Genomic DNA, 20,023 nt, shown 5'->3' with positions numbered 1-20,023 from the left:
TGTTTGGTTGGGGAGACCCACCACTAATTCAGCCCTTGGGAAGCTACTGCCAGTCAGTGTCTGCAATACTGAACTAGATGGACCAGTGAACATAACCCCTGTTGGATCAGGCCAGTGGCCCATCAAGCCCTGCATCCCAGCCAGATGCCTCTGAGAAGCCCGCAAGCGGGACCTAAGCTCAAGAGCATTCTGCCCACCTGCAGTTTCCAGCAACTAGTATTCAGAGGCATGGCTAGACTTGTGTAAGGCATCTTCCTGTGATCCTATGAGATCCTTCATATGCTCCTCTTTCTGACATCAATAGGAATACTTGTGTTGCAGAAAGTGTGTCAGAGTATAATGTGAAAAGTAGGCTTGCTCCAACTAAATGTGTTGGTGGGGCTGGGAAATGGGTGCGTTCTCTGCCAGTGCAGCAGTGAAAAAGGAAGGCGTGAGTTAGAGGCCTCTTTCGCAGGGACACCGTACAGTAAGGACAAAGAAAGTGCTATGATATTTCTGAAGTGGTATTTCTCATGGCTTGTGATGATACTGGAGCTGACATGGCCTGTAGACCATACCAATCCCTCTTGGCAGGCACACAATGGCCCAGTGTGCAGAAGACTTCTCCCTTTTTGTTTCTGTCTTTCCAAGCCAGCAATTACAGATGAAAAATTTGGTACTGTCCTTTTTTGTTGTTTTGCCGCAGAAAACTAATGATTGTCTCTTGGGAACAAAAGAGCCTTTTGTTGCCATTCTCCCCTCCCCTGAGTGGCTGGTTGTGACAGATCTATTGTTGCCTGTCTCTTGGCCTCCGGTTTAGTTAAGCAGCATGCACAACAAACACTTTGTGGCCAGCCAGGCAGAGTTGGCTCAAAGGCTTCTGCCAATCCTGAGCTTAAGCCCATATCCCAGCCTTCGTCAGCCTGGCGCCTTCCCTCCAGCTGCGTTGGACTACAACTCCCATCAGCCCCAGCCACCACCATGGGAGCTGTAGTCCAACGCAGCTGGAGGGAAGGCACCAGATTGGCAAAGGCTGCCATACCCCAAGCATATTTTCACAAGTCTAGAGGGCCACTTTGCACCAGGTAACCCCAGTTTCTTTCAATGTCATAATCTTGATGCTCAGTACAGAATGTCATATGTAAGGATAGTCTTTGTGGATCATCATGATGAACGAAAGTTTGAGAAGTGATGTGTCGGTTGTGTTATTTTATAGCCATAATGATTGAAAGCTAGAAGATATTCCTTTATAATGATGATTGTATGTAGATGGCCCACTGAATTAGAAAGTGTGGGGTCTCTCTCTCTCCTCCCCCACCCCTCCAACTCAGATCATATGACTTCCATAAAACTTTATTTTGGAGGTACTCCAGTAGATGATTCACATAGGATATTTAACTGATCTTCCTTCCCAGTTGTGGAATATCATCCCCTCCCTGCCCCAAAGGCAGCTCTCTTTGACTAATAAGAACTCTGATGGATTCTGTCTTCCTGCTCCAACCTCACCTCTTAAAGAAGAAACGTGCTTCTATATATATTAGATGTCTTACAGCTGTGCTGTTTTAAATCTGGACTTTTCTATCAGCCCTGATTGTTCTGCCATTGGAGAAATATACATATAGATATATCTCCTCAGTGGTCTGGTTGTGGGAGGAGGAGTGTACTTTCAAAGGGGACAATGTGAGAACACAAGCACTGGAAATTACAACTTTCCAGCTCCTTAGTTGATTGTTTCCTCTTTCCTTAATGTACAAGCTGGACAAAGGGATGATGTCAGTAGCTCTGACTAACTTGTCTCCAAAAAGAAAGCAAGAAAGCGGTCCCTTGGGTTAAGGTGTGTTTCTGTTCAATTTCAGTCTCCCATTTTGGTTAGCCAGAGCGCTGCTAGGTTACTCATTCTCATGGTATGAAAGGGATACCTTGTCCAAGCATGCAGTTGGTCTGAGGCTTCAGCAACACTTTGTGGGGTGAGTGAATGGCTGATGCAGTGTTCTCACAGACTGAAGGCTGCCTGGCAGAGAAACCCTTCTAACTTCTACTGTTCAGTTAAATCACATTTATGCTATGACCTTCACTAGTGTGTATTTCCAGGGCAGCTAGCAAAGGAAGTAAATAAGAAAATTAAATCCCTCAGATGAAAGATTGAAAGGCAGTTATTAAAGAGCATAAAAAACACACATGCTGGTCTTTAAAAAAACTTTTCAAGAGCAGCATAGAACTTCATAGGTTTTCCAGTGGTTGGAAACACTCTGTGTGATAGGGCACCACAACTGAGAAGATCCTTGCCTAGTCACTACCCGCCTTAACTCCAGTGGCAGGGGATTTGCAGGATGGTCTTTGGGTGTCCTAAGTCAGGGTTTGCCTGCATGGTGCTGCAGAAGTCTCCCCTGGGACTTGCAGGGATCCTGCTGGCTGCTGACATGGGCTTGTAAAAAGCAGTCAATAGACTAGGTTGTGGTGTGTGTAGCACCCGTGTCACTAAAACTGCAATACCAAAAAACACATTATCAGTAATTGTGTGTGGCTAAGTACCATAATGCCGGTGGCTGATACTTGTATACAGAGTTTCCAAGCAAATACATTTCAGATTTCTCCCATTATATTAATTCTAATTCTGTTGCTGATGGTACATGTACAGCTCAGACTGTCATAAGCTTAGTGATGTAACGTGTCATGAGTTCTGAACGATCCAAGCCTTGTTCAAGTTCTGGGTTGGTTGTTAGCAGAATGGTCCGCTTTAGGGGGTCTCTGAGCAACTGGGGCAGGGAAATTCTTCTGTGTTGCACCCTGTCACTGGTTTTATTCTTTGACGGTTCAGTCCAAAGTTCCGGAAGCTGCCCCTGTGCTGCTGCAGGCACGTTGCTGACTCTTGCCCACTTGGGAGAGCCCTCCCTGCAAGAAGCCCAGCTATTCTGAAACCCTCCCTGCCCTCACCAAGGAAGCATTCCACTGCCCCCTAACAAGCTTGTGATGAGCTCCTAATGATGTCGCTTTGGAGGGCTTGCATTTCAAGACAAGTGGCGTTGGCAGGAGAGAAGTAGGAACCACAGCTGTGAAAACCGCCCCAGGGACAAACCGAGGATCAGTCACTCGTGCTTTGCATGCAGGAATATTTGAGTCTCAATCCCTGGTATTTCCAGTTAAAAGCGTTGCAGGTAGCAGGACTATGAAAGACGGCTGTGGAGATCCATTGCATATCTGAGTAGACTATGCTGGGCTGGGTGGACTTGAGTCAGCGTAAGGCAGCTTCATATGTTAACTACACTGGTTTTTGTTGCTGAATCTACTGAACCCAACATTTCATCTCTAGCTGTGCCACTGGATCCCAGCAAGTTACTTTCCCCATTCTGTGCTGCCCATTCTCTTGGCTTTCAAGCGTTGGCACCCACCTTTGCTTGTTTTGCCAGTCTATGTTTCTTAGGGGAGGAGTGGAATTGATTTGTTAGCTTTGAGAATTTCCTCAAAGATTTACATAGGGCTGCCTTTCACCGGTGGTGACATTATGCTCTGGTCTATTCTAACATTCATTTTGCTTTTTTTGCAGTATTTTATATTGCTGCTGTGCATCTTCCTGCTTGAGGTAATTGCTGGAATCCTGGCCTATATCTATTACCAGCAGGTAAGCAGCCACTAATAACTAGCAAAGAGCCCCTCAGTTTGACAGACTGTATTTTCCAGGGTTCTCACACCATTGCCTTTCACTTCTCACAAGTGTCCTGGTGTTTGTCATAAAAAAGCATGCACATGTTTGTTTGTTTGTTTGTTACACTTTTATACCACCTTCTCCTTCAAGGGGGTGTACAAGGTTCTCCCCATTTTATCCTCACAACAACCCAGTGAGCTTCATGGCTGAGCGGGGATTTGAACTCCTCATCGCTATGTCACACTGGTTCTCCTTTCGCTCTGCACCTGTCATTCTGCTGTGGTTTCCCTTCATACTCCCATGCCCAATCCCAGCCAGCCCTATAGTGACAGCGGTGGCAACATCACAGGTGAAAGAAGCCTGCTGCGGGCAGAGGCTCTTCAAATCCCTATGAACATGTCTGTTGCAGAGATGAGTGATGCCCCAGACCAAGGCCACTGTGGCCAATAAACCGATACCCTGAACTGATGGGGTGAGGGTGGGTCTACAAGAGATATTTAAGTGTCCTAGAACAGCAGGCCCGTATTGTGTGACTGCTGAGAGTTCAATTTAAAGGTGTGTTATGAGCCCATCTCGTCCTACCTTTTTTCTCTCCCGGTACCTTCCTCTGGTATATAAAAAAAACTTACTTTCATTTTAAGTATTATTTGCATGCATTCGTATACAACATTGGCCCAAGCAGAGCCTGTTTTGTGGTGCAGCAATGTATTTATTTATTTGATTCCATTTATGAATCACTTCCCATAAAATATGTTGAAGCCATTTCACAGTGAGAAACGTCAACAAAAATAATTCTATGTGAAAAAAAACCCAAAAAAACCATTTCGTGGGTCTACTTTGAGTATGTCTCTGTACGATATCACCCAGTGATTTATATCAGTTTGATTTTTTTTTATTTAAAAAAACTACCACTGCCACCCGAAATGGTATTTGCCTATGAATTGTGTATGAGTTTGCCAATTTAATACTGCATGAAATAGATCAGCATTGAGTTGATCCAGAAAAAGTGTCTTGATGTGTGAAAATACCCTCTAACAAAGCATCTGGCTAGCTGCTGCACCTGTGCTTGGAATACAAATTTCCCTTTGCATTGCCTCTTTCTCTCTTTTCCGTTGTCACATTAGTATGAAATGGACTAACAGTCTGATTGCTTGTGCTGAAGATTCCCCCCTTACTAGCAAAAAGCTGTTGTTACTATAGAACCTTCCTATTGCATAAATAAGTGTGCCTAAACCCAGAAAAGCTCAATGGGGAAAATAAGAGGTCTACATGCACCAACTTCCTCAGGATCATCCATATTTTGTTTAAACGATTCTGATGTCAGCATTCAGCTACAAGTATACAGATCTAGTGGCCCAAAGGCAATGGGAAGATAGGTGTGTGACAGAACACCGTAACTCAGGTCTTCACACATATCCTTTTATAAAACGGATGTGTGCATTTCAACAAAGCTTGATCTCCTGGGCCACATGCTTTCATAAGCTGCCACCAGCTTTGCATAGATCAGCTGTTCCCAACCTGGTGCTCTCCAGATCTTGCTGAACTACAGCTCCAGTCATCCCCAGCCAGCGTGGCCAGAGGTTATCAAGGATGGAAGTTGTAGTCCAAAACATCTGGAGGGCACCAGGTGGGGTGGGGTGGCTGTTCTAGATGGGGTTTTTATAGTCTGTTCCCCCCACCCCATAGCCTCTGAGAAGACACCTTTGCAGGGATTTTGTTGCATCTTATTTATTTAATGGGTAAGGTAAAATGAAGCTAACTCCTATATCCAGGTCTGCATGGAAATTGTTTAATAGACTGCCTTGAACAATTCCTAATCACAACTTCATATGGACAGAAATCATCCAGCATAGAACAGGCCAAACATTTTTTCAAAGAGAGGAAGCTTTCTTTTTTTCAAAAGCTGTCTGAGGAATCATTAGCTCTTAGGATGGTTATCCAATCAGCTTCCCAGGAAGGATGAGCTAATTTAAAATGCTATTTCAGGAATGCATGGGATTGGCTTTGATAATGCAAGCAAGTGAGCATGGCATGCTGGGATTTGTAGTTTTGGGAGGGACACCAGTGTTTGTGTGGACCCTACTTGTTTTGCAAGCCTCTGTTTCTTCTGTCTGCCGTGCCCTCCTTGCAAGCCTCCTTTTCCCTTATATCTAGGGTTGAATGCACTTTGTCTTTTGTGATTCTTCCTCTTATTTTCCCCTCCTTGCTTCCCTTTCCCCCAATATGCTTATAAAACTCTGTGTATTTGCTTTTGCTGCCTTTGTTCCACGCTGCAGTTCTTTCCTATGAGCCCACAGGTAATTTATTTTGTTTTTCCTGGAAGGCATCTGCTAATTGAGTCTCTCTCTCTCTAATTTTGCTTTTGGTGCCAGCAAACCTTTTCCCCTTGTATTTGTGTGAATTATTCATCTCTAAAGCCTCATATCATTTGGGTTCAAATCAAAGCACTAGTCTGGCAAACAAATGATGCTCTAGTCACTCCTTTGATATGTTTACCTTGTACAAGTGGAATTTAAGGATGTATCACTGCTGTATTTTGATGCAAAAACCCTTGCTTTGTTTCCTGGGGCATCTGCTCCCCCCCCCCCAAGTGCTTCTGTGGTAGAGCATTTTCTTTAGATGCTGAAAGGTCTCTGGGCTGAGTTACTGACATTTGCAGTTAAAAGATCTCCATGGGTTGGGCTGAGAGAGATCTCTGCTCAAGATCCTACAGATATGTAGCCAATCAGGGTTGACAGGTAGTTAGCTAGACGAGTCCATAGTATAAGGCAGCTTTGTTGTTTCTATGTACATTGTAGTAAGAGTTTGATGGAACTTTCCATTTCATTCACCAGTGGTGAAGTGCATGCATGAGAGAAAATGTAGTTCATGGTGACAACTGCAGAGCTCTACTTTCAAAAGTACTGGGGTTGCTGATAGCCTGTCCCATGAATCCAGTCAAGCCCAGGTGCTTGGGCCCAAGCCAGTGGAGCCCCAGGGCCATAAAACAAGCTAGAATTCAAGTGAAGTGGGATGCCTGTTTATTTTACAGAAAATATTAGAAAATAAGCTTAGGATAGAAGCAGCCATACTTCAGGATTGTGGGACGTGTATTTGGCTTTTTAGAAGACACCCAAGGTCCACCATCTGGAGCAAAATAGTGGCAGTGCAATTCTGGTAGAACATGGTTGGAATACTTTCACTCAGGAATTGTTTTCAGTAGCAGAACTAAGCTCACAGTCCAGTTGGACACAAATGAACTGCTGGTTCCCCTCCTGCAGCTTTCTTCATCTCAGCAGCCTAATTTAGAGGGGAGAAGGGGAGTGAGTCATTCCTATTGTTAAAGGATTGGGAGTCAGAATTCTTGCAGATCACTCAGATCTCACCAGCAGATTGTGATCTACCTAGGCAAAAGGGAAGAAAGGCTTGTTGCATCTGCCTGTGTTTATTTAGAGCTTGGGGATTCTCTAGAGCCGGGATGTGATCTTCCATTAGTCCTGGCCTACATGGCCAGTGGCCAGGAAGTTGTGAGTTCTAGTCCTGCTACATCTGGTGAGCCACAGGCTTCCTATCCCTGCTTTCGAGCAACCCACTTGCCTAACACTCTGCAACTCTCCATCTCGCCTTTGTTTCCCAAATTTATTTATCTTGTAAAATTGGACCAGGGATCTATTGAGTCATTCTGGGTGCAGTTTTGTGTTGGTTATCATACAGAGAGCTATGTCGAAGAAGGATGTTACTCATATTTTCTTTCCATCCCCACTACCTTTCCCCCACCCTATGCAGCTGAATACGGAGCTGAAGCAAAATCTGAAGGAGACAATGACCCAGAAGTACATGAAGCCGGAAGAAGTGTCTGTGACTAGTGCGGTGGACAAACTGCAGCAGGAGGTAGGCTTAGGAAATGGATTTAAATAGGGTGATAAGATTCTATATCTTTTGACTATGGAAGGAAGTATTCCACCAAATATGTGGAATGGTTTCTCCACTTGCCTAAAATGCACAACAATTGATATAAGATAATAACACCAAGGCAACTATCTATAAACAAACAAGAAACATCCATAAAAATGGCAAAAGTAGTTTCTTTCCCAAATAGGTTTTATCTTAAACAATTGCAAACGGAGTAAATAAAGAATTCACTTGTAATATATTGGAGGTTCAGTGCTCATTTCTTCTGTTTCCAAAATAGATTTTATCTTGAACAACTGCAAACTCAGTAATACAGTGGTACCTCGGGTTACGAACTTAATTTGTTCTGGAGGTCCGTTCTTAGCTTGAAACTGCTCTTAACCTGAGGTACCACTTTAGCTAATGGGGCCTCACGCCGCCGCCACACGATTTCTGTTCTCATCCTGAAGCAAAGATCTTAACCCGAGGTACTATTTCCGCTTCAGGTTACAGACTCCGCTAACCCAGAAATAGTACCTTGGGTTAAGAACTTTGCTTCAGGATGAGAACAGAAATCGTGCTCTGGCGGCGCAGCGGGAGCGGGAGGCCTCATTAGCTAAAGTGGTACCTCAGGTTAAGAACAGTTTCAGATTAAGAACAGACCTCCAGAACGAATTAAATTCTTAACCTGAGGTATCACTGTATTTTGGCCTGCAATGCCCATCAGCCTCAGCTTGCCCTACTGGCTGAGGCTGATGGGAGTTGTAGTCCAAAATATCTGGAGAGCACCAGCTGGGCAGAAGCTGGTATACACAGTTGCAATTTGGACCTGCATGCTGCTGTTGCAAGAAGATCCTATGTGCTGTGGAATGGGGGTTGCAAGAATCCAGCTGTGCTGTGCTATGGCCTGTAGATTCTATCAACATGGTGGGAATGAGCTTCATTCTCATGCACACCTCCTGTGCACATGGACGATTTTATTATGCGAATTGAGGTCTTGCACACACATAGATGCGCAACAGGCCTTCTTTCCACCTCCCTTTTTTGTGGCAAATGCTATCTGCATTGCAAAATGAGAGTCTAATTGCATAGAAAAATATACATATAGGCCTCTGCTCATCTGGATTGTTTGATTCACAACTGGAGAGGGGGAGCTCCAGACTTCCATTTTCTTGAGTAGCACATGAAATTATCAAATTACTGTTTTCTCTCTCTCTCTCTCTCTCTCTCTCTCTCTCTCTTTGTAAACGGCTCTGAGGTTTGTTTGCTTTTTACAGTCAAGCGGTATATAAATTTTATGACATGAATAAATAACTATGAACCAGCCTTAAGAGATCTAGAGTTTGTGAGATACAGCTTGTCAGAATATTTGCAGAGTACTTGACCACACACAGCAGTCCCTTGGATACCCTGACTGGGCTTTCCAAATATAGATAATTTCCCCCATGCCTCCTACTTTGTACAGATCACTTTCCCATGCCTTCTACTTTGGTTAACCTCCTTGGTCAAGAGGTGCTGTACAGGGCACATGTATTATTAGCACATTGCTGCCTCTTGGCTTCATTCCTGGCACAAGAAGTCCCAAAAGAGAAGCACAAGTGCAGCTGGTTAAAATAAACAGGTGGCCATATTTAGTGGTTGCGTCTCCGAAGCACCAATCCACTATACCTTCACATGTCATTTGAAGAGAAAAGTGAGAGCGCAGACACATCTTCATTTGGAGCAAATGTGGCAGCCTTTCCGAATGTGGAAGGTGATGAAGCCCCCGCTACTTCTTTGTCACATCTTTTTCTCGGAGCCAGTAATCTCTAGTGATGGAAGTGTATGATGGGGAATCCAGTTTACAACAGAGCACAGAGAAAAGGCAGAGATTTTATCTTCCATCAAGCAGAGAAGCCCTATTTTAGGTCATTCCATCAGGGAGTACTTGTGTTGTCTGACACACCTAGTTTGGAAAACTTGGACAGGCATCTCATTGTTTTAGGCTGTAATTCATACAGGAGAGGAAGTGCACTCAGCTGCGTAGCTCCAAGGTTACAGAAAGTTATTTGAGACTTGCCGCAGTTCAGAAAGAACTGGCTAGTGACAGGGGAATGATTGGTTCCTACTATTCCTACTTTTTAGTTAGTAAAACCACTTTACCACAGCAATATATTTATACTTATGTGGCTTTTTAAAATGTTGATATTCTAGACAGTAGTCCAAGCGGGAGATAACCAGAGCATGCACCGCTCTGGTGAGACAGTCTACGGGCAGGTAGGGTCTCAGCCTGCATACCAGATGGAGCTGGTAAACAGCTACCTTGGACACAGAATTGACCTGTGCCTCCCTGCACAGCTGTGAGTCCAAAATGACTCCCAGGCTGTGCACCTGCTCCTTCAGGGACACAGTTGCCCCATCCAGGACCAGGGAGTCCTCCACACCTGCCTTTCCCCTCAAGAACAGTACTTCTGTCTTGCCAGGATTCATCCTCAATCTGTTAGCCATATTTCAAAAAGTAAAAACCAGGACACCACCAAAATTGTTGGGTTGTTGTTTTTTACTTGCCTAAGATCCAGGACAAAGCACCTTCTTTTGGAAATTTCCCCCTTTGATATCCCAGTAATGTCCAGGAAAATCTGGGCGTATGGCAGGCCTACACATGCAGAGCTTCTGGCTGCATGCCTAGGGTGTTTCTCTGCAGACATGACATAAGACGGGAAAATGCAAGGAAGGGAGGAGACTCGCTTGGACTGTAATGGATAGGAAGCATGTGAGCGTACAGCATGCCTGCCAGGAATGAGTTCACTCTAGCTATGTCTCTTCTACACCATGCCGAATATTTGATCTGCTTGCAGAGAATGTAGCTTGATACAGCGAGAACAACCAGAGTAGCCTCTTCATTGACTGTCAAAGGAGCAGCAGGATGTTTATAGGCCAGCTTACACATATCCCATATATGTATAGTAAGTAGCAGTGACATCACCATGTATATCTTTATTCAAGGATGGCTTTATATTTAAGGAACGTTTTCTTCAAAAGAAACCAGTCAGCAGTCATAGTTATACTCTCTTACAGAAATGCCAGTTAAACCCAGCTTGGTGTTGCTCTTGGGAAGAAATGTGCACAGCCCTCTAGCTCTGCAAAAGCTCAATAGCTCTTCTGTTGTATGACTGGTGGGCTGTATGCGCCTGCAGTTCTGCAGGCCAGAGGTACAGGCATTCACAGACATGATACCATAGACAACTTGAGTGTTGCAACATCTTTTGGCAATAAGCCCTGCAAACTTTGCTTTTATGTTTGTGTGTGTTCAGTTTAAGTGCTGTGGCAGCCATAATGCTTCAGACTGGAGTGACAGCGAATGGATCAAATCTCCTGATGCATTAAACCGGAAGTTCCCAGACAGTTGCTGCAAGACAGTGACAGATAAATGTGGCCAAAGAGATCATCCTTCGAATATCTACAAAGAGGTAAGAAATCAGACCTGAGCCGCCTCCCTCTTATCTGAAAGTTAAGTGGATGCCAGATGGCTCTGAGACTACTTTTATCAACAAGTTGCATGCAAGGCACCACAACAGATTCAGCCTCTCAGTATGTTCTGCAACATTGCCTGAAGATTTTCTTCTTGTCACAAAACTAGTCGCAAATAGATATTTATATTCCTCAACAGTTCTGTTCCAACACGTGGGCAGGTGAGGCAGAGATACTTTGCCACCATCTTGTGGTGTTCTTGGGTTGTTGTTTTTACCATTTTCAATGAAAAGGGACAAACAGTCAGGCTTGGCAACCTAAACTGTATTTTTTTTAAAAAAAAAAAAAGTTTGTCCCCTTAAACTCAAAAATACTTTGGGAAGTTTTTTTTAACCACGGAATTCCAATTTTCCAACTGTCAGTTGATGTTTCAGTCTACAGAGTGTTCTGCCAAAGAGTGATGGCAATGAAGCAATCATTTTTCAACAGGATTCAGAGGGGGATTAAATGATATGAGGAGCATGAATAACTTCTGCAACTAAGCTTGTTTTAGTCAGGCAGAGACAGACTAAGCCCTGTGCCTCGGGGCATGATTGCTGACTGCTGGGCCCAGGTGATTCCTGCTGCCCACCCCCTAGCTTCTTTTCCAAAGTGCAATAGGACATACTTTTGGTGAGAAAAGATACTCGTTTGAAAGGAGATTCCACCATTTTGTATTTCCTTCCCCAGCTTGCCCTGGCCTCCATTTCCTCCTCATTTGTCTCTTGCCTCACATTGTCTTGTTTCTACATTGTAGGCCTATTGGGGCAGGGAACTGTCCTCTCATGTAAATCACACAGAAGTGCCATTTACGTGGATATAAAGAAATGTATTAAATAATATTTCCAAAGATTTGGAAAGAATAGTGAAGTATTTACATTCTGCAACATTTGCCTCCAGTCTGCCTTTTGAGATTGACCTGCCTGTGACAGGCTGCTGAAAGGAAATGTAGGAAGAATCACCAGTTTACATAACCAGTTTAAACACATTTCAAAACACTCATTCCCTCTCCTTAGGGAATCCTGAGAACCATATTTGTATGGGAAGGGACAGGAAATCCTTTAACAAAGGATTTTAAGCATCTTCCCCAAACTAGACCTCTTTGGGGGGAGACATAGAAGTTAAATTGGTACAAAGTACCGTATTTTTTGCTCTATAAGACTCACTTTTTCCCTCCTAAAGTAAGGGGAAATGTGTGTGCGTCTTATGGAGCGAATGCAGGCTGCGCAGCTATCCCAGAAGCCAGAACAGCAAGAGGGATTGCTGCTTTCACTGTGCTGCAATCCCTCTTGCTGTTCTGGCTTCTGAGATTCAGAATTTTTTTTTTTCTTGTTTTCCTCCTCCAAAAACTAGGTGCGTCTTGTGGTCTGGTGCGTCTTATAGAGCAAAAAATACGGTAGTTATAAGTGTGTTCTGTAGATATTCCTTTCCATTTTCATCCTCGCCAGAGCTATCCCATGAGGTAGGCAAGGCTGAGGGATGGTGACTGACTGAAAGCCATCCCATGAGCTTCATAGCTCATGGGGGATTTAAACTTGAGTCTCCTCAGCTCTGCCTTTACTGGCTTGAGCTTTGAAACCATGAGCCATGTACTCATGTGCTTTCTTCCTTGGGCCACTACCCAGTGGGAATACATTTGTGGAATGATCAAACAACTTAAAAAATAAAGCTTGCCTCACACTGCAGCTAATCCTGTTATTTCTCCTGTCTGCAATGACTTGGCAAGGCAGATAAACAGGCCACCAGGAGGCCAAAGACAATCTTTTAAAGATGGAGGCAGACAGCGATTGAGCTTCCCTAACGCTGTGTTCTACTTCATCTCTTTTTTTAGTGCCTGTTGATGTTAGAGGTTTACAGCTGGCTACTGGTGCTCCACTGATTCAAGCTACTACTACTGATTCGACTTTATAGGAGCCCTCTATTCAGGCCACATGTGTAACATGGTTAAAGTGAAGCATTAGGCCAAGAAATCCTTGCAAGGATGAGCATTTGTTCAGATGCCCCAGCCCGTTTTTTTATTTTCTTGCATTTATTTGCTGTGTGAAAACTTTTTTTTCACATGCGAATCTCGAAACAGCACAAGAAGACACAAATTAAACTTGAAATTATGTCAACAATTTTCTCTCTCTCTCTCTCTCTCTAGGGTGGCTGCATCACTAAACTGGAAAACTTCATCCAGGAACACCTGAAAATCATTGGAGCAGTGGGGATTGGCATTGCTTTTGTACAGGTATGGGCTAGTAATATGCAAGATTGAAGTGTGCAAGGTTAGAGCTTGGGAGACCACCATGCTACAGTTCCTGTCTCAGGTTTACTGTTATGAGAGTAATTGGCGACTGGGGACCTGTAAGCAAAGTCTGACCCATGGATACCTGTCATGCAGTTTACCATTGATCTGAAAGCTGCTATAGGACAGACAAACAAACCAACAAACAAACAGCGCTGCAGAAAACATATGGGTAATCAACCACAGAAGAGAAAGAGAAAGGTTTCAGGAATATCATGAAAGGTGCATACTTCCCCAGCAGGGGCTAGGCAGGAGTGTGGCATAGCACTTGGCCAATTGCTCCAGTGGTTGGCTTTGGATTGGCCTGTTGCCCACTCTAGTTGCCAACAACACTGCATTAGGGCAAAAAGGACATCGATTTCTCTTTGCTATTGTCTGTAAATTAGAGATAATAGCTTTGCAGGATCCAGAGGATCCTGTGTGCAAATTGTAACCATGTAAAAGCAGCTGGAATTAAGCAGCAGTCCAGCACCACTGGATTCTGGAGGCTTCGTTGGGTTTGCTCTGAATGCGGGAAGTGATTCTATAATCCATCTCTCTGCCTTGAGCAATCTCCTGGTCATAGAAGTAGCTGTCTGATCTTATTTTTCTGACACACACACACTTTAAGCTCAAGTATCATCTCACATTGCAGTGTGTGTGTGAGAGAGAATATTCTCACCCATGCCTATTTCTTTTGCAATTTTCTATATCTCCATGATTTGTGGCAATCATGAATTTCTGAAGCCAGTGTGTTGGCTGAGCACAGTATATTAACTAGCATTGCTAATGAGTTCTCAAAAGTTACTAGCCCCCCCCCCAAAGTTGCCTGCCAGCCTGCATACCTGCACTTACCTGTCTTGCCATTTGTGGTTCATTCATGGCCTCCAAAGTTGGCTTGCTTTCAGCGTTCAAATTGCTTCCCTAACTGGAGACAATTCCCACTCAATACAAGCAACCACACAAAGGACTGTTTACATGCCTGATATTAACCTTTGACCCTGACAAGTGGCCCTCAGAAAGTTGCCCTGAATGGAATGTGGCCCTCCCCACCCCTGGGTTCCCTGCTAAGAAGCTACAGTAGAAACCAGCTTTGGTGGTGTTTTCTTAGATGTGAGTTATCGGATTCACTGTAAAATTGAGAGAATGTCTCCCCCACAATCATTTTAAAGTGGCAATTTTCCAAAAACATATACATGTAAATCCCTAATAACCTGTGTGCTTAAAAAAAATCCTACAGCTTATGGAGTAAGGGATGGAGGCACTTCTAAAGGTTTGAGGTTGCCAACTCTAGATACAAATGACTCAGTAAAAAAAACACCAACATGCTATTTACTGAAGGGAAGGTTGTGAAAAACAGAAATCTTTCTGTAAAGCAGTGAGAAGGCAGCCTCTAGTGGTGATTTGTCCCAACAGCTGCTCAGACTGAGCAGTGTAATTAGAAGGGGATGCTTTTAAAACAGGGGTCCCCAAACTAAGGTCTGCGGGCTGGATAAGGCCCGAGGGACTCGTTTATCTGGCCCGTGGTGACCCCCGCTGCCACTGCCCGCTCTTACCGGTGCTGCGCTGCGCGGCTGCCCACTTCCGGATTGGAGGAGCACCAGAAATAGCTTGTGCACATGCGCAAGGGTTATTTGCACATGCGCAAGGGTTATTTGCACATGTGCAAGCATTATTTGCGCATGCACAAGCGTTATTTGCGCATGCACAAGCGTTATTTCCGGTGCACATCCGGGTCGGAGGAGGCCTGTGGACATGCGCACAAGCTATTTCTCGTGCTTCTCCAACCCGGAAGTGTGCCAGAAATAGCATGTGCGCACACGTATGGGCACGCGCTCCTCCACTCTCCGGCCCGCCGCACAATCGGCACTGGAGACACCGGCCCGAGGCGCAGTAAGTTTGCTGACCCCTGTTTTAAAATAACTTCTTTTTCTTAAAATTCAGAACACTACCAGAATAACCCACAGTGATATCTTGGGAGTTTTGACAATCACATAGTAACTATCCATTGCTCGATTTCTCTCTTCTCTTCCCATTTCAAATAATTATGAGAATGTTTCCTTTTCCTTTTTTTTTTTAATGGCCAAAGGTGAAATGTGCAGTGATCTTAATGTAATCTTAATGCTGAACCAGTGCATTTCTCCCTCTCATGCCTTTGCAGCTGTCATTGTAAAGTGCAGTTCACTCAGGACTGGCTCTTTCTCACTTGGGCGAGATTTTCCTTTTACTTCTTACAGAAAACAGCTATTACCAGCTGTCCAAAGGAATGCCCTTGCTTGCAGCATCACATCTCTATTACAGCTGAGCTGCCCTGCTGGAGCATAGCAGATTACCTTGTACGAAGTCATACTTTTGGTTCATTGAGCGGTAACTGAGAGGCAGTGGCTTTCCAGGGTTTTTGACAGGGGTCAGCTATACCTGGAAATGTTGGAGGCTGAGCCTGGGACCTTCTGTGTGAAAGCGAGATGCTGTCCCCGAGCTACAGACCACTGAGCTTGCCCAGGCTTCAGGGTTCACCTGCTGAGGTTTCAGGTCATATTTTCTCTGTACCCATATTGGAAGCTCGGTCCCTTCTGACTGCAAAACTTTGTATGATTGCAAGGGACGAACATTCTCTTCCATGTGAGAAGAATGAAGAGGTGCTGAGATACATGGCTTGATACATTGCTTCTCCTGTTGCTTACCCATGTTTTGTATTGTTGTTTTTTTGCCTTCTAGATATTTGGGATGCTCTTCACTTGCTGTTTGTACAGGAATTTGAAATCTGAGCCTTACTAGGGAAGCTTGGAAGACCACCCCACCTGCTTGACTACTCCACGTTCCATCCCATCACCCTATCCTTTTAGGCGGCAGCACAGAAAAAAATCAACCTCGCAAGGACTTCTGCTGCTTAAGGAAACTTATTCTTGGATCACCCAGTGCCTCTGCCAGAGAGAGAGAGATCAGTTGTCCTCCTTATGGCAGTCGTGGAGGCCCAGGGCTCACCCAGTCTTTTCTTTGTGGTCCAGAGTCATGGAGTTGTAGAATTCTTATCTGCCAGAAATGTTTCCAAGCCCAGGCCCAAACATTCAGTCTGAAAGAGAGATCATCAACGCTGCCAGGGGCCCTGGCACCTTTCCTGTTTCACTTTTAGCCCTCTTTTAACCAAGAGATTGACTCTCCGATCAGCTGACAACTAGCCCACAAGGATGCATAAGGCATTCACAGGTTGGGAGATTTAAATCCTCTCTTCCTGCACCCAGAAGAAGTGCCTTTCTGGACCAGTGGAAGTTCTGATGCGACGGCTCTTTCCCATCCAAGGCAGTGCCTCCTTCTGCTGGGTAATCTCTTCTCCCGATCTCCTTGAGGTTGTGCCTGAGAGATGGATGGACTAGGTTACCCACAAAGCCGGCTGCTTCATCCTCAGGGCCTTCCCTCTGCCCCAACAGGAGGCCCCCCTGGAGACGAGTCTTGTGCCTTTCAGGCCAGGTGTTGGAGGACGTTCTTTTATTCTCTTAATTAGAAGCCTTGGCCTACTTTTTCCAACAGACACACAAACAATAAGCTTTCTGTTGAAATGGTTTCCTGCCTCAACTGTGCTGTCAAGATAACCCGACTCTGTGGAATCGTGCAGCTCCCCTTTTCTTAGGAATGAGCATTCTCTCCCAGAACGACACTTCATTTAACCGGGGAGAACATACTTCTACTTGCTTTTGGGTTGATCTTCAAAGTCTGATTAGCCAGCCAGGTACTCTCTGGCTGGCATGAAAACCAGAATTCAGCTCTCCTATCCCCCTCTCTCATTAATTTACTGAGTATGCTTCATACCAAAATGATTTCAATTGGCAGTAAGGCATAAAATTGCAAATTGAACTATTTGGTGCAAGGAGAGAAAGTGGCCGGTATCTTTTGTATCCACAGCGGTTGCCTCTTCTGCTGTAGAGGAGGCTATTCTAGGAATGGCTTCCAACAGCGGATTTGCTAGTTTTCCCAATAATTCACCCACTCTAAAGGTTTTCACAGAATATGTTTTAGAAACAGAAAAAGCCTCCTTGATAGAGTAGGTGTCCAGATCCTGTTTGTATAGCCAGTGTCCAAATATTCCTTCCCCATTCTTACATTGACCTGTTTCACGACTGCCTCACATTTTGATTTCAGTAAGGTACCTCTTCCATTTAACAGCTTTTCCCACATCTCATTTGTAGGTCCATTGTAGCAACAGCAGCATGCTGAAGAATATACTTCCTGTAACTGATGGGGAACCAGGTGGGCCCTCCAGATGTTGGACCACAGCTCCCATCATTCCTGGCCATTGGTAATAGTAGCTGGTGGCTGATGGTCGTTGAAGTCCAATATATGGATCCCCATCGCTCTCCTATCCCACTGAAAGTCTCCCGAGTAAACAGTGTGGCCGCTTGTGTATTTGCATTCTATAGGTTCCGTTGAAGCTCTTGCATTGCCCCTCCATAGCCCATTCTTCCCTGTCCCCTTTCACACACCTGGCTGGGGGCAAGAGCAATCACATGGCCTAAAGAAGCTTTTCCCCAGTCTCTGGCGCCTTCCTGACATTGCCAGACTCCCAGCTTCCATCCTACCTTACTGTGGTTGATAGCAGTTGGGAGTCCTAACAACATTGGAGGGCACCAGGCTGTGGAAAGTTGATCTAAGCCCCCACCATCACCACCAAAGGCCAGCGTATACAGGTTTTGCCCAAACTGGGAACCTAGTCTTACACTCCAGGATTTTCCTTAGCTGGCTAAATGTGACTTTCTCCAACTAAAGTAGAGACTAAAGGTAATTCCATCTCCAGCCCTTTGTGGGCTCTGATAGGCAAGCACTTAATATAAACACACCACCCAAGAAAGTCCATGTCACATAATTGCCTCTCATGGGTGCAGTGAAAAATGGAGTGTCCTCTTGGCTGCTTTGCTCAGGAGGTTCAGGAACAGTTCAGGAGGCGGCTGGGGAGATGTAAAGCATGATCACACATGGTAAACGTCCTTGCAGGAGAAAGGTTTTGCGCCATTCTCACTGTAAAGGTGGGTGAGTATCTAAATTATTACAAATTAAATTGCTAAATTATTTCTTTATACCTACCTGATATTTCTCTCCCCACTCCCCAACCTGCAAGAAAACAAAAGATCCTGATTGCAGTTGCTTGAAACAGTATTTGACTACTGAAGTGCATTTGTGTGGATGGCTAGCTTTCTCTCCACCTCCCTCCACTGGGGAACTATATTGTGCCATGGTAAGAGAGGCCAGGGGTTGCCAGTCAGCAATCTGTGCTTGCTCCTTGGTTTTTCCTCATATAATAACCATGCTTTAAATACAGTTTATGTTGCTGGCCAATAAAGCTAATATTGTCTGTATTTTGTCCTGTGTGAGGCTGAAGTGATAACGTGGGTTTGCGGAGTAGCCAAACACCTCATCAGTAACAGGGACGGGGGTCTGGGAGATTGTCAACTACCATATTTCAAATATTTGCGCATCACATGATGCGCCTGACAGTACCTCCTATGATGTCTCAGTCAATATCTCCTGAAAAATTCACAAAGTGCTGGAGGCAGTTCAGTCTTCCTGCTCAGTTCCTACTTCTGACTTGGCGTCTCCTGCATTGAACATGCTGCCACTTGAAAGATGAGCATGTTCATTGGATGCCAGGATTAGACACCCACCCTTCCCATCGGTTCTGAAGAAAGAGCAGTGGTGACTGATGCAGATTGTTGGGGACACATACCTACTCCACACTTTTGTGGTCCTGTCTCTCTGTTGTTTTAAATGTGGCACTCATTTTGTGTTCTTCTGGGCCCCTTGGCAGCCATTTTGTGACTCTCAAAATTCCCAATGTGCCCAATGGCCCCCTAAGGTTGATGATCCCTCCCCGCAAACCTCACCCTTGATGTAATAGAAGCAGGCTCTTGTGCAACCCAGACTATTGTGCATCAGAAGCACACCAGAAACTCAACCTAATGAGTGAATCCCATGTCTATCTCTGGGTTGGTTCACTATTTTTGAAACTGGAATTACAGTCATTCATACATCCATAGTTTCTGCACTGTAGCATACCATTCAATGCATGTGTAAAGCATATGACTCCCCCCCACCCCCGATCCTGGGCACTGTATCTTTTTTGAAGAGTACTGGGAATTGTAGCCCTGTGAGAGGGCAACTACAATTCCCAGTATTCATTGGGGAAATCATGTGCTTTAAATGTATGGTGTGCATGCAGCCTGGAAGGAAGCAAACCTGCATGTTAATTCTCTAAAAAGCACCTGGAAGGAGGCACCAACTAGTTCTATTTGCCACTAATACGGTTCAGCTGCAGTGAATGCTCTGCCCCAACAAGCTGGGAGAAAGTAGTTAACAGTGCCAGCCAAGCAGTGTGAAGAGTTATCTCATCCAGGTACTAAATCATTTTCCTTTTTAAGCAGAAAAAGGCCAGATTTGGTCGTGATAAATATTACTTTCTTTGTACCTGTATTGACTTCTGGTGTCCATGTAGCCAATGAGCTGGCTGGGTTTGGTTTGTCAATAGTGTGATACTTCAAGAGAGAAAGCTTTACTACAGATCTGGGAGAGAACCCTTGCTTTCATGTGCTTGGCTGATAAGAGTCCTAACTCCACCCCAGGATGTGATGTTTCTGCGGAGTATCAATGAAACTAAAATATCCAGCCTTTGGTTGAACTGTCTCTGCTTCAGATGGGTTCAGATTGGTCTGCTGAGCCCACAGCTGCTTCTGACATCTTTTCTGATAAGAGAAACTGTTTAGCAGCCACTGGTAGCAAGGAGCAGCATA

The 20,023-nt window shown here is 44.7% G+C and overlaps 1 protein-coding gene across 3 annotated transcripts in view; it reads left to right on the top strand.

Moving 5' to 3' along the window:
- Positions 1-18,595, top strand: part of CD151 (CD151 molecule (Raph blood group)) — a 41,559-nt gene extending 22,964 nt beyond the window's left edge. For all 3 annotated transcript variants that reach the window (XM_053394775.1, XM_053394784.1, XM_053394793.1), the window contains exons 4-8: positions 3,524-3,598; positions 7,388-7,492; positions 10,786-10,941; positions 13,125-13,211; positions 15,966-18,595. In XM_053394775.1, the coding sequence (XP_053250750.1) occupies positions 3,524-3,598; positions 7,388-7,492; positions 10,786-10,941; positions 13,125-13,211; positions 15,966-16,025 (483 nt within the window). In that variant the 3' untranslated portion in view covers positions 16,026-18,595. The remainder of the gene's footprint in view (positions 1-3,523; positions 3,599-7,387; positions 7,493-10,785; positions 10,942-13,124; positions 13,212-15,965) is intronic.
- Positions 18,596-20,023: the final 1,428 nt, after the last annotated feature.

The sequence above is a fragment of the Podarcis raffonei genome, chromosome 1, assembly GCF_027172205.1.
Source record: "Podarcis raffonei isolate rPodRaf1 chromosome 1, rPodRaf1.pri, whole genome shotgun sequence".
NCBI lineage: Eukaryota > Metazoa > Chordata > Lepidosauria > Squamata > Lacertidae > Podarcis > Podarcis raffonei.
The sequence above is the reverse complement of the archived record's forward strand: the minus strand, read 5'-3'. Positions and strand labels throughout refer to the sequence as shown.